The 13,364-nt window shown below is 42.5% G+C and overlaps 1 protein-coding gene, 1 long non-coding RNA gene and 9 other non-coding genes across 16 annotated transcripts in view; 10 read left to right on the forward strand and 1 right to left on the reverse strand.

The window, feature by feature from the left end:
* Window positions 1–5,041, reverse strand: part of ZBTB37 (zinc finger and BTB domain containing 37) — a 26,890-nt gene extending 21,849 nt beyond the window's left edge. The window contains exons 1-3 of one of the 3 annotated variants that reach the window (XM_027613395.2): window positions 5,015–5,041; window positions 2,230–3,186; window positions 685–784 (exon numbers count right to left, since the gene is read on the reverse strand). In XM_027613395.2, the coding sequence (XP_027469196.1) occupies window positions 685–784; window positions 2,230–3,152 (1,023 nt within the window). In that variant the 5' untranslated portion in view covers window positions 3,153–3,186; window positions 5,015–5,041. Of the gene's footprint in view, window positions 1–684; window positions 785–2,225; window positions 3,187–4,285; window positions 4,423–5,014 lie in introns of those variants that run through there. The other 2 variants (XM_027613394.2, XM_027613396.1) reach the window with 2 other exon arrangements.
* On the forward strand, window positions 4,454–9,331 carry LOC113933379. 4 transcript variants are annotated; one of them, XR_003523336.1, is made up of 12 exons: window positions 4,454–4,474; window positions 6,031–6,083; window positions 6,281–6,313; window positions 6,505–6,539; window positions 6,999–7,030; window positions 7,397–7,440; window positions 7,715–7,748; window positions 7,876–7,906; window positions 8,093–8,142; window positions 8,811–8,838; window positions 9,028–9,079; window positions 9,259–9,331. It is a non-coding gene; the product is annotated as an uncharacterized LOC113933379 (long non-coding RNA). The 4 variants fall into 4 exon arrangements; XR_003523337.1 differs by lacking the exon at window positions 4,454–4,474 and adding an exon at window positions 4,506–4,525; XR_003523334.1 differs by lacking the exon at window positions 4,454–4,474 and adding an exon at window positions 5,400–5,443.
* Window positions 5,646–5,725, forward strand: LOC113933776. The gene has a single exon (XR_003523482.1). It is a non-coding gene; the product is annotated as a small nucleolar RNA SNORD74 (small nucleolar RNA).
* On the forward strand, window positions 6,145–6,206 carry LOC113933795. Its single transcript, XR_003523501.1, has one exon. It is a non-coding gene; the product is annotated as a small nucleolar RNA SNORD75 (small nucleolar RNA).
* On the forward strand, window positions 6,657–6,721 carry LOC113933792. Its single transcript, XR_003523498.1, has one exon. It is a non-coding gene; the product is annotated as a small nucleolar RNA SNORD77 (small nucleolar RNA).
* LOC113933777 lies at window positions 7,265–7,325 on the forward strand. Its single transcript, XR_003523483.1, has one exon. It is a non-coding gene; the product is annotated as a small nucleolar RNA SNORD44 (small nucleolar RNA).
* Window positions 7,570–7,634, forward strand: LOC113933793. Its single transcript, XR_003523499.1, has one exon. It is a non-coding gene; the product is annotated as a small nucleolar RNA SNORD78 (small nucleolar RNA).
* Window positions 7,946–8,029, forward strand: LOC113933768. Its single transcript, XR_003523472.1, has one exon. It is a non-coding gene; the product is annotated as a small nucleolar RNA SNORD79 (small nucleolar RNA).
* Window positions 8,188–8,266, forward strand: LOC113933778. Its single transcript, XR_003523484.1, has one exon. It is a non-coding gene; the product is annotated as a small nucleolar RNA snR60/Z15/Z230/Z193/J17 (small nucleolar RNA).
* LOC113933775 lies at window positions 8,877–8,954 on the forward strand. Its single transcript, XR_003523481.1, has one exon. It is a non-coding gene; the product is annotated as a small nucleolar RNA SNORD47 (small nucleolar RNA).
* LOC113933766 lies at window positions 9,116–9,192 on the forward strand. Its single transcript, XR_003523470.1, has one exon. It is a non-coding gene; the product is annotated as a small nucleolar RNA SNORD81 (small nucleolar RNA).
* Window positions 9,332–13,364: the final 4,033 nt, after the last annotated feature.

The raw sequence follows: 13,364 nt of genomic DNA on the forward strand, positions 1-13,364 counted from the left end.
CAGTGTTTCCTTTTAAAGGGCAAAAATATTTACAATTCATTGTGTTCTACTTGGTGAGTGCATAATCTTTTTAAAAATCAATCTTCAATGATACAGACTTATGAGAACAAACAAAACTGTCAACTACTTACACTACTTGCTATGGAGAGTTGCAAAAAAGATGGAAAACATCATTCCTATCCTTTCTAGAACATTTTGGTCTAACAAAAGATTCCAGAAGAAAAAAAATGAAAAGATACCAGCATACAAAAAAAGCAATCACACACACAAAAATGCATATGCAATTTATTTACAAATATATGACACTATATAAATCAGTAATTATGTAGTGTTATACCCACCCAAGTACAAAATCAGACTCTCTCCATCCCAGGTCGTAAACTACCTGCATGTAGTTTTCAGGGGTTATTTGTATTATTCTCAGGAATACAGACTGGTTCCTATAATCAGGGAGGAGTTCCACAATCTCATCTTTTTCTACTTCCCAAACTCTGCTGACAACAAAACTGTATTTCCTGCATGCTCACAAGCCAGAATAAAGAAAAAAACGTAACCAAATAGAGTATTTATTTAACAGGGCCACTGTTATCTTTCCTACAACTTTTCTTTCTTATTCATTATATTCTGTTCACACACAGTGGCACTTTCTTCAACCACTGCAGCAATCCTAAATCCACTACATACCTGGGAGCTGGGCTGCTTAGGCTCATCCATTCTCCCAGGAGACTCACTTCTGGCTCTGTGTCTCTCCGTCAAGGGAACAACACTGCCGGAGGGGCTAAATCTGTTGGAAGAGGAGCAAAAAGGGGACTGATAGAAAAGTAGCGTCAAGGAACTTAAAAAATAGTGATGTCTACCCTTTTTATCCCATGGCTGAGGAAGGGGGATCAAACGGAAAAACAGATTACTAAGAAATACTTTTCATGGAGTCAATACAGGATCTGATCTAAGAAAGGTCTGCCTTAGTAAATCTAACAAACACAAAATGACATAGCAGATAGACCACATGGCCTGGTGAAACTAAGGCTAAATAGAAGCTTCTACCCTTAAGTTCTGGGAGACCATAGAAGCATAAATTAAAACTGGGTCTATGATTTTGTTTCTTCTATGTAACTATTAGGTTTGGGGTTGTTCCTCCCCCCAGTCCCCATGGTAACTTATTACATATTTCAGACTGCTGATACCAATCATGGAGATTATAAATCTTTGCATCCAAAGCCATTACTTCTGATATAGTTCTAACACTGGACAACAGTGCTAACACAGGGGGCAGTAAGTACTGTGCACAAGGAGATTTTAACTGTGAAGGACACAAGAGACCACCTATAGTAAATACAGGATATACTCTCTGTGAAATACATGTCACTTTCAAGACCAGGTGTGAACCAAAGTAATAGCTTCTTTAGTTTTCATTGTTCATGCAGTCAATTTTAATTTATTTTCAAGAGTGGAAAAAAACAAATGTTACCAATCTACATTGGTAATATTTCTTTCTTTCACCTGAGACTTTGTTTCAATTTACTTAGAATTATTGCTACTTCCACCAAAAAAAAAAGTTCTGCAATATATCAGACAAAGAAAAGTGAGGGGTAGGGCGTTAGCAGCACTGGTGGAAAAAAGAGACTCTCAGGCTTGTGGTGCCAGCAGTCATTGATGAGAGAAAACAGGGAAGATATTATCAAATGGCAAATGAGTTAAAAAAAAAAGGGAAAAACATCCAAAAAGCTTTTCTTTGGAATTACTGTGATCACACTAAAAAGAACAATCACTGCTGGTACCATCCTTCCTCTAATTTGGTAGGTGGGGGCAAGGAAAAGTAAACAGTGCTACAAAGGAAAGTAAAAGTCCCCGAGGCCACCTACCTGTGTGATAACATACCAAGGAAGGGCAAAGATGCCAGGCTCCCAGCTGATGATCAGCTCCCTGCCTGGAAATCCGAGGAGGCCCTGGCAATTACTGATCCTAGTGTGGCTGCAGCCGCTATTCTGATTCATGGAAGTGTCTAACTTTACCATAGTTCTCACAACACTGTGAATACTTCACGACTAGGAGCTTCCTGCTTTAAAAAAAAGAATGCAAGTCTTTTGGCACACTTCCAGTTTCCCCAACACCAACTTATCTTGGCTAAGAACAGCCAGTAAGGAAGATGCGCTCTGTACCACACAGAGGGCCTGCTTCAGGGATGTCTGCTCAACAGTCATTAGATGACCAAGGAAAAACAAGCCTTACCTGTCAATTTCACTGCTTGTTGGCCGAGCCACCTTGGCTCCCGAAGATCCTAAAGGGTAATTTTCCTGTCCCACAGAACCATGGCCTGTGGTGTCAATCACCATGGCTGTGACTTCCTCGGCACTACTCCCATCTTCTCCGGAAGGCTGATTCTCAGGCCCGAGCCACTCCTCCAGATTCTCAGTTTTGATGTGCACTGCTCCAAGGACCCTGACTTCGTCATCACTGCGGGCCCCTCGGTCTGCTACTCCCGTCTCCACGTACCACTGTCCTGCTCGGTTGATTCGAAGGATGGGCTCCCGGCTCTCTACATCAGAACTCGGTTCAATTATCTGAGGGCTGGTGGACTCCTCCGGAGGACTGAGCTCCCTGATATCCAACACAGCGCTAACTTGACCTCGCCGGTTTCCCTTTGCGGTATTGGGCCGCGGGCTAAGGGAACGGTTTAGAGTTGGTGTAACCCTGTGAGATTCTGGAGGTCTTTCTGGATGCTTTGTCCTCGTCTGACTTAATTCGGCTTCAACCTCTGCCACATTGATTTTGAAATGAATGCCCTCCAGGATCTGGGTACATTTGTCGATGATATGCTGCATCTGCAGGAAACTGGCGGCCGTCAGGTAGCTGATGATATCTGCCAGCTGCAGGCATATCCGCCCCGTGTAACAGAAGGAGAGGAGCTGTTCAAAAACACTAGGGTTCTTGATGACTGAAATGGAGACAGTACTCATCTCGTTTAAGGACATGTGATCCCGGAAATAGGGCGAGCTGGCAGCCAGTACCACTTTGTGTGCCCGAAAAGCTTGTCCTTGCACATTGACCACAATATCACAGAGGCGCCCCTGCATGCGCAGCTGGTTTAGATGGCTCAGGACAGAGTTGCTGAAGTCGGGGATCTCCAGTTGTATGTTCCCACCTTTCTCCATGGTTGTGCCTGAGGCTGTAGGCAGGCATTCAACCCTGTGGAAAGAGGAACCATGTTCAGCAATAGTTAGAATGTCACTCCTCTCATGCTTTCCGATTCAAATCTACTGACGAATAGTTTTTGGTAAAATTTCAAAATCGCCAAGTAAAAAGATAACTTTCCTCACGTTTAAATATGCAAAAGAAGTACCAACAGGTTTTTCAGGTCACGTTTCCCAGAAGATACCCTTAAAACCGAAATGTGATTGCTACACTTTTGTACACTCGAGCTACGTCCATACGTCCCTTACTAATAAGCTATGCAACATCAAAACAGAAGTTCAACAGAATAGAAGGGGCAAAGCAGTTGTGACAGGTTTTTTTTTGTTCTTTAGTCATAAAGTATTTGCACACTGAATATAAAAATCCTCTGACAACTTTTCTTTGGAGGAGAAAGTAAGCTCTTTGAATAAATGTAATTACACACCAACGGGTGGATTAGGTATCCATCCCTCTTAATACTTTACTACATTATGCGTGAGTTAGGTTTATTATTTAAAAGGTGACTAATAGCCCATATGAATGCAAGCCATTATTTCCAATTAAGAGTCAAAGCCCCCACCAAAAGGCTTTGGGTTAAGGACTCTGAAACAACCTCTAGGTTAGGAAACATGCCACAGCCGTGTCAGAACTCAGTGAGGATGCAGAAAACTTGAAATTCACTCTCAGAATTAGGACAGACTAGGTAAACCTTCTATCTAAATTCAAAGTCGGGAATTTCAGGGTGGTGATGATACTGACACTGAAATTTCATTCCCCAAAACTGGTTAAAAAAAATAGAGTATTTACCAAGTATGGCCAAAATTTTGACATTAAAAGATTAAAAAAAAATAGTTGAAACACTATGCCGGTAACTGCACCCAATAGCCTTCAATGGTTGAGAGTAATTTGTATAAATCTCAACAGGAAGACACTGACTTGAACCCAATGTTTCCATTTATCTGAAACTTTATAAGACATTACATAGTTATCTAAGACCTAAAATTTCAGGAACTTATCCTGACAAGCTCACAGTATTGCCCCGCATTTACAACACTTATCAGTAAATAGGGAAGTGTATACACTGCTTTCAAGAACCAACTTTAGCCAATCTGACCTTTTTCCAAAGCGTTTTTGTCTGTTTTGAAACTTTTAATCCAATAAGAGCCTCTGTCGATGCCATCATGAATTCAGATGTGTTTATTTTGGAGCCTACACCAGCGCCTTTTTTGTTTGCTCTTTCCGGCAATTCCCCAGTGAGGAGGAAGCCCCCTGGAGTAAGGTCTTTACCGTCGGCACTGGAAGGGTGAGAGCTGTAAGAGGGAGAATCGGGAACGCCATGGAGTTGGCCACTCCGGTATTTCAAGGGCTTAAGTCTGCGTTAGGAAGCGTGGGTAGCGGGGAACTGGCAGAAGGGCGAAATGTCACCGAGGAGCGGGGGAGGAGAGGGGTGCCAGGCGTGAGGCTGGGGAGCTAGCCATCAGGTGAGGGCAGAGCACCCGGAAGGGGGCGGCGCCCCGGGACCCTGTCCAGACGGTAAGCGTAGGCGGGCGGGGAGCTGCCCAGAGGTGGGTGTGTGTATCTGGGTGTGTCCGGGCTGCGGTGGGGGAGGGGGCCGCCCATCCCGGGGTCCTGAGGGAGGGGCCCGGCGAGGGGGCGGGTCCGGCAGCTCAGCCCGGCCCGGGGCCAAGGGGGTGGAAGGTCTCCGGTGCCTTGAGGGTAGGGTGAAGGGGAGTGGCTGAGCGCCCCAGGAGCAGGCTGCGGCGGAGCCCGGACAAGGCGGCCCCGGTGCAGGGCAGCGGGACCGGAGTGCGGGGCCCGAGCCCAGGCAAGGAGCAGCACCTACCTCCGGGGGTGGAAATGGGCCGGAATGGGCCGGAACACCGTCCCGGAAGTGAAACCCCCCACCCCCTCCCCCGGAGCGGGCGACGTGCCGGAAGGAAATCACTCACCCTTACACCGCCCCCCTCCCCCTCCCCCAGCGCTTTCCGTCCCTCGCGCCCCCTCCCCTCTCTTCCTTCTCAGTCGGTCGGAGGGCGGGAGCCCTGAGTCACGCGGGCGGTCGTGTCTCCGCCCACAACGGCGAGGTGGGGCGGGGCCAAGAGGAAGGAGGTGTGGCTAGAGGAGGAGGAAGAGATGAAGGGAGGAGAGGGGGAGGAGCTGAAGCCGGCGCTGGCGGGGAGGATGCGTCATGACGTCATAAAAACCTCCATCCTTATATACTCGCGCTGGCGGCCATCTCGGTCTTTCGAGGCTAGGGGTCGGCGTTCCGTATGTAAGTATTCCTTTTGCTTAGTGGCTTCTTGGCGCGAGGCTGCCAACTCTTGGCAATTAAAGTCACCTTCTACATGTATTTCTAGGCTGGTAGTGAGCCTTTGCAGGCTTCACAAAATGAAGATGGTAGATGATTACGCGTAGGGTGCGGCCTAAACTACTTGGGTTGTGGGGGCTGAACTGCGAAAAATCCCTGGGCTCGCGTTCCCTGCCTGTGATGAAGCTTGCGTTGGTAGGGACATCTGAGACTGTTGATGAATGCCAACGGCTCTGATGGCGGCGCGTGCAGATCACCCAGGTGGGCCTTTGTTAATGACCTCGGCCCGGGCCTCCTGCGGCCTCTTGCTCCGGGAGGCCGGCGGTTGGGGTGGTTAGTCCACGTGGTTCTCTCAATGGCTGCATCCTGCAATGCACCATTTACGTCAGTGGTGCCCAACTTTTGTGCAGTGCGCTTTCTCTAACCTGTGAAGTGCACTGTTTATAGTCATGAAGTCACGGGTGGTGTAGACGACCTGGTATAGATGATAGGCATGCTTAGACTTAGTTTAGAGCAAAATGGTATTCTAAAAATCGTCATCTTTTCTGTAGTAATTGTGCTGGGCACGAATGCAATGTGGCTTTTGATGGCTTCTGATGGACAGGTAAGAAACGGGTAAATCCAGTGGTGGGAATCAGATCTGGTTGGAGGTGGTCTTTTTGTAAAGCCTGTGATGGTTTAAGAGTAGTGGACAGAAGGGATTTCTGAAAAATCCTACTCTGAGGCTTAAGTAGTTAGAACGTTGATAATTGACTTGGCTGCTCGGTGTGTTTTATTGGATATTCCTTGTCTGTTTTCTAGTTCTGTGCCAAAGGGGTGGAAGTGGCTGCCAAGGTAAGTTACTGCAATTCTCACAAAAGGGAGGTTAGGTTGAAAGTGCTACAATGATGACATTTTATTTGCTACTCTTGACTGTGAGAATGACGAGAGTTATTACCACCGTTACACTAACTGAGGCACATAAAATGGTGATTTAAAAAATTCAGAGATTGCTACCAAGTTTACATGAAGCTGTTTCTTCCTAGGTCCTAAGTTTCACACCCTTGCTATGGGCAAAGAGGTGAGAAACCTTGTATTATGTAGTCCATATTACTCGGTGTTTTTTTTTTTTTTTAACACAAATGTGAACTTCTGTACTCTGGTATCTTCTGTTAAATGCTTGGGGAACCTGAAAAACATACTATGATGGTTGCATAGTTCAGCAGATTGGATCATTTAAGAGAGACACCATTTGATGTATCTGCATTGATCGTAAAACTGGTTTGGTACTAATAGCATAAGGAAAATGTCACTAACTTAATTTTTTTTTTAAAGCTTTTTTTTTTTAAAGATTCATTTATTTGAGAGAGAGAGGGAGAGAGAGTACATGAGAGGGGGGAGGGTCAGAGGGAGAAGCAGGCTCCTTTGCTGAGCAGGGAGCCTGATGTGGGACTCGATCCCGGGACTCCGGGATCATGACCTGAGCCGAAGGCAGTCGCTCAACCGAGTCACCCAGGCACCCTTAATTTCTTTTTTGTAGGCACTAAACAGGAGTATCTGGAAGTTGAAGGGGTGAGTAAAGTTAATTGAATTAAAACATTGGTAACTGGGCAAACATGACAAAGAATGCCACTAATGGCTTTTCATAGTTGCCTTATGCACAGAAACCACTCCTCCCATGAAATGCTAGAGTGCATTGCTGAAGGCATTAAATTAATGGCCAGATCCTTGTCCTGTTACCATTAGTTAGGACCCTGTCATTTGTAAAAAAAAAAAAAAAAAAAAAAAAAAAAAAAAAAAAACCAGCCTGGATGATGATAAGCAAATACTGACTGAATGTGAAGGTCTTAATTAGCTCTACCTGATTTCGGGCATTTTTTAAATTTGTGGGAGAGAAAATTCATCTCTGGTGTCTTGTTAACTATCTTTATTTCTTAGGTGGACTTGAGTCTTAACACATGTCTGGACCGACCGTATTTGGGGTAAGTATCAAACATTTTAGTAGGTCCAAAACTTACTGTGAATGTGGAAATAGAACGCTTAACTACCAAGTTACTAGTTTTCTATGGCTGGTTAGTGAACGCATGTTGAGCGTACTCTGAACGGGGTTTTTGAAATGATGTTGATCAAATGTCTGACCTGAAATGAGCATGTAGACAAATTTAACACTGAAGAACCCTGTGACAGTGATAATTGTCAGTCCAATTAATTCAGTGATAATTAACATTTTAATGAAATGTCTTGTTTCTTTTCTAGCTTATAGGCCACTATCATGGATGGCTTGCTTGGGGTAAGACAAAAACAGTTCATTTTCTGAAGTCAAGTCTGTTTCTGGAATACACTGTTAAGTGCTTTCTGGTGTTGCAGGGAGGATTTGGCTGTTGTGATGTGTCTCTAAAGCAGTATCTTTTTGTTAGGTACTGAGTTTGAAGACATTTTCATATAAAGGTATGTATTCTATTAATCTTATTTGGTTACTAAGCAAGATGCTGTTAGTGATGATTTTTGAAATTAAAAACAGATGGGAATCTCTCTGAAAAAAAGTGAAGATTTTTAAAAACTGAAACAGTATCAGGAAAACTTCAGAAACCTACTTGTTATTACTTACTACTAAATTTGACTAAATTTCTGCAGGTGTGAAGAGTTTGGGGCACCTTACAAAGCCTGGAACAAGGAGTTCTAAGGTACAGAAATTTCAAGTTTGATTTCTATTATAAAGTGGTTGAAAGCCGGTACGATGATGAAACCATAGTTCAGCAGACTAGCAGTGATGAGCAAAATGTCTTTCGCTCCTATCTGATGTATCTGGCTGCAGCAATCCTATCCATAACCCTTGAAAAGGAAAATTAGCCATTCTACCATAGAAAATGTTCAGGGTTTGAATACTATAGTGGCTCATACACAAATAGTTCTAAGGACTCATAACTTGAGAAATACAGGCTGATACATTTTTGCCAGGAAATTATGGCATGTAAATCTGAATAGATTATGCCAGAGTGAGTTACTTAGTTTTAATAAACTCCATTTCCAGAGCCGTTTCAGTATTCCCAGCAAAACTGAACATACTTTCTGTATATCCTGTCTTCACACACCTCACTATCCACATTCAACATTAGAGTGAGACTTGTTACAATCACGAATCTATAATAGGCCATTATCAAGTCCAGAGTTTACATTAGGATTCACTCATGGTATTACATGATGTATGGGCTTGGGTAATAGTGTATGACACCTACACAACTGTCATGTGGAATAGGTTTGCTGCCCTAAATGTTACTTCTCAAAGTGAAAAATGGGGAAAATGAAGGACAAATTCTAAATGAAGGGCTTTATTTCTCCCATATTCAAACAGGCAGACTTGCCAACCTGAAGATTTAGAGGTAAGTTGGTCTCTCATCTAGATGATAAGTTAGAATGTAACCAGTGATGTAGTGATTCTGCCAAATGAAATAGAATGATATCACTCTTAAAACCGTTCCATTTTGATTCTGAGGTTACTTTATTAGCAACCATCATATAAGGGTTTTTTTTTTTACCATGATTAACTAACTTGTAGTTGTTGCTTTTAGGGTGTTTATGAGAGCAGCAATCCAGTTATGAGAGCAGCTTACCAGTTGAAAGGTGAGGCCTGAAGATATCAGTACTGTTGTCTTATTCCAGAATACATGATGATCTCACTCCAACTTGAACTCTCTCACTGATCACTTGATGATTATAAAAGATCTGATATTCTATGTACTCAATACCATTAGAATTGAAACACAGAAATGGGACTAAAAACAGCTTCTTTGTCCTTGCAGGCACCTGAATGGATGCTTATGTGATGTGATAGATCAAATTTCCAATTTCAATAAATTTTTATAAACCATCTGATCAAGAGTGCTTCTTTCAATTTAATGGTATGAAGGAAGGGAAGTAGGACATCTTTGTAGTTTGAGACCCTGTGACATTAGTTTCATTAGTTGACCTTTTCATGTGTATTTTATAGGGTGTCTTGGGCTTGAAGATAATTTGCAGAGGAATATACTATAGCCCTTTTGTTTAAAATCCTGTATTTGTATTAACTTAGAAGAGTGACATGATGTGGGATGAGCTGCGTATTTTGCAGAAATTTTCTAGGGCTGAATGAAATCCCTCTCAAAAATATTTGCTATTAAGCACCATGGTTTCTTAGAAGTGTTGATAGATGATAAAAGGAAGTAACTTGGTATCTCCCCCCCCCCCGTACAAATTGAAAGAAAGCCTAAAAATCTAATAGATTTTAAGACAGGTCAGTACTGTGGTTATACCAATCCTTTAGAAAATAGGTATATTTAGTAGTAGTGCTAATTTTGTAAGTGAAAATTGGGATTTTGGTCATTACTGAATAATTGTAAACTAGTGGGTTGCCAGTCAATTACTCCCTAAATTCCTAAAGAGACTGCTTTGGCTTCTGGCAACATAAAAGCCTTAGTTATTCCAAATCTGCACATTTAGTACTTGAAGTGTGGGGGTGACAGACATTTGGGTTGCAATTTATCCTTGGACTTAACCTACTTGAGACTGAGATTAACCTACTTGAGACTGAGACGGATACTGCAAATCTGGATACAATGTGACTCGAAATAAACACTGGAGTCTGATTGTGAGCTTTTGATGGCTTTCAAAGTATCAGAAAACTTACCCCAGCCACATTGACATCCACACTTGTACCGGAAAGTATGAATTTATTGCTGATGGGATTAGCTCAATCTCTGAGAAATTGTGACTAGGTGTCCAAAGGTCAACAATAAAATTAGGCAGCAGTCTATCATGATGGTCTATGGCTTGGAAGACGGCCATTAAGGTGAATTCATGGCTGGCTGAAAACTTCATGAAGACTAATGGTAATAAATTACAAGGGACATGTCTAGTATACTAGAAACACCAATCGCGTCTTCTTTAATAAAAACAATAAGGGAAGCAGTTTTTGAATGCCTACTCTATGCTAAGTGTTTTATTTAATCCTTAAGACAGCAAGTGAGGAATTTCCTCCATTTTACAGATAAAACCACCTCAGGATAAAGTTGCCAGAGGCCACACAGCAGTTGTCAGAATATACTACAATGTAGCATTGTAATGGGCAGAATTAGTACACTGAAGGATCAATCGCTTAGGGGCCTCGAAGGAGGAGGGCCAAGACCACTAGACGAAACACTACAGGCAGGAGTATTAAAGGTCTTGCCATCTGGTCTGAAAACTCCCAGTGTATACCTAGAATCGGTAAAGTTGGCTTGACAGAAGATTGGGGAAGACTTGGGAGGCTTTATGGGACAAAGGGTTATCCAAAATGGCTGGGTTTATTTTAAAAAATGAAAACCCTGATGTGACTTTAGCCTCTGACACTGGGTGGGAGCTTGGACTCAAGTTCGAGGTACTCTCCAATCCTTGGAACACGTAATCCTTTTAACTTGTCACCTACCACTTACAGAGGGAGGTGAGGGATGGGTGTGTAGGGTACTGTTGAGTCATTGGTAACTCCACTTTGAATAACTCCCACATTTATACTTCTAATATTTGATTTCACCCCCTGGAAAATTAATACCCATTACTAAGAGCCCATGTAAATTATTTTCATTGAACAAAATGGAAATAGCCTGTTGGTTGACCTCACCCTACCAGAAGGCCAACAAATGGCTTTGGAGGCCACTATAAGGACTCTGGCTTTTCTCTGAGATGGGAAACCACTGAAGGGTTTTGAGCAGAGGAGTGATCTGATCTGACCCTTACTGACTGCTGAGGGGTAAGGATGCAAGCAAGATTGTTAGGAAGCTTTTGCTGTGGAAGGTGGTCACCTGAACCAGGGTGGTGGCTGGAGGTAAGAAAAAGTATCAGATGCTGGGTATATTTTGAAGGTAGAGCTGACAGACCTTTGAGACAAGTTTCTCCAGACTCACGCTGTTGTTCTGACCATAAAACTGAGGACTATTATGTGTTTACAAGATGACTCGAATGTCTGGGGAAAAGAATGTTACGTAATAATAAAGCTACCTTTATGTGGCACTTAACAACAATCAGGGACATATGTCAGGAAATCTACGAGGCACTTTTTTTTTTTTTTTTTTTAAAGATTTTGTCAGAGCACATGCAAGAGTACAAGCAGGGGGAGCAGCAGGCAGAGGGAGAGGCAGACTCCCCACTGAGCAAGGAGCCTGATGGGCTTGATCCCAGGACCCTGGGATCACGACCCAAGCTGAAGTCACTCAACCGACTGAGCCACCCAGGCGCCCCTATATATATAATGCTCTCAATTCCCCCTCCAAATTTGCCTAGCTATTTTTATCATTTCTTATACCCCACTCACACATTTAATTCCCTCCTTTATTTCTATAAATATGTTTTGTTGTCAGGTTCCGATAGTTCTAATACATTAAATATTTGCAAATCTGATTCTGTTTGCTGATAATGTCTCATTAGTAGCTTGTTTCCTTGGGTGTTTTGTGATTAAAAAAAAATCGTGAGATTATGTGCCTTGGAACTTTATCTTCAGCAATTCTTTGAGAACCGGGTTTAAGTTTTATTTTGCATTTGCTTTTATCAACCTAGGAACACTATGAATCTCAGCTTGTAAAGTGTTCAAACCTCTGTTAAGTGTCAGCTTGTGGTTAATGCTCAGAGCAGATCCCCAGAGCCAATGCAAACTCAGGCAAGTTTATCATCACCCTCTACCAAGGGGGTCTCCTTTCAGAAGCTTGTTTTACATGGGGATCTCTTATCTAACTTCTCCACTTATGCAGGAGGCAGTAGGCTTTGTTTGCCTGTTTCCCCTTAATCATCAAAAACCAAAGTCCTAAGTCACACCAGATCAGCACTACCCCAGGGTATCAATAGCTTAAGCACCTAATTACATCAGTGTCGGGGGCATTTCTGGTCTCTAAGGAGCTCCCTTTCTTACTGGTTCATTTATGTATTTAAAATGAGTCAAAGAGGGGCGCCTGGGTGGCTCAGTGGGTTAAGCGTCCAACTCTTGATTTCAGCTCAGGTCATGATCTCAGGGTCATTAGATCAAGCCCCATGTCAGGCTCCACACTCAGTGCAGAGTCTGCTTGAGATTCTCTCTCTCCCTCTGCCCCGCCCCCCCTTTCTTTAAATAAAATCTTAAAAAAAAAATACAAAGATTCAAAGAAATTTGTTTAGGAATTTTAGGTGTTCTGTACAAAAAAGATTTTCTAGGATAGTTACTCTATCATATTGCTAAAGTGAAGTCCTAAGCTAACACTTAAAATATTCAATGATATTATATGAACAGTAGTTGTGTGTGCCAAAACAGATTCATTTACTTAACTCCCACTGCCCGAAATAGTGCGTATTCTAAAAACTGCCCGAAAAAATCTAGTTTTCTGAATTTTTATATACCTCTTTATATATATAATTTATATATATTCTTTATACATATTTTTGTTCCCTTTTATATAAAAGTCCCATTTTCTGAATCAAAACCTTTTGAGAAGCATAAAGATTATAAATTTTTATAAATTGTTCATTTTGGAACTTTCGTTATTGAATCTTGACCTTGAGTGCATGTCATTTAAATATTTTGACAAAAGAGCAAGTACACGTGAAGCACTTCTGCCACATAACAATGTATGATTTTTTTTCTAGAAAAATCAGGTGCAGTGCTTTTTTAAAGACATCTGAATCTTTGTTTTTATTTTTTTAAAAGATTTTATTTATTTATTTGACAGAGAGCGAGAAAGCACAAGCGGGGGGAGGACCAAGGGGAGAGGGAGAAGCAAGCTCCCCACGGAGCAGGGAGCCCGATGCAGGACTTAATCCCAGGACCCCGGGATCATGACCTGAGCCGAAGGCAGGCCCTTAACCGACAGCCACCCAAGCGCCCTTTATTTTTATTTTTTAAGTAATCTCTACACCCAACGTGGGGCTCGAA

Source organism: Zalophus californianus, chromosome 10, assembly GCF_009762305.2.
Source record: "Zalophus californianus isolate mZalCal1 chromosome 10, mZalCal1.pri.v2, whole genome shotgun sequence".
In the NCBI taxonomy this organism is placed as follows: domain Eukaryota; kingdom Metazoa; phylum Chordata; class Mammalia; order Carnivora; family Otariidae; genus Zalophus; species Zalophus californianus.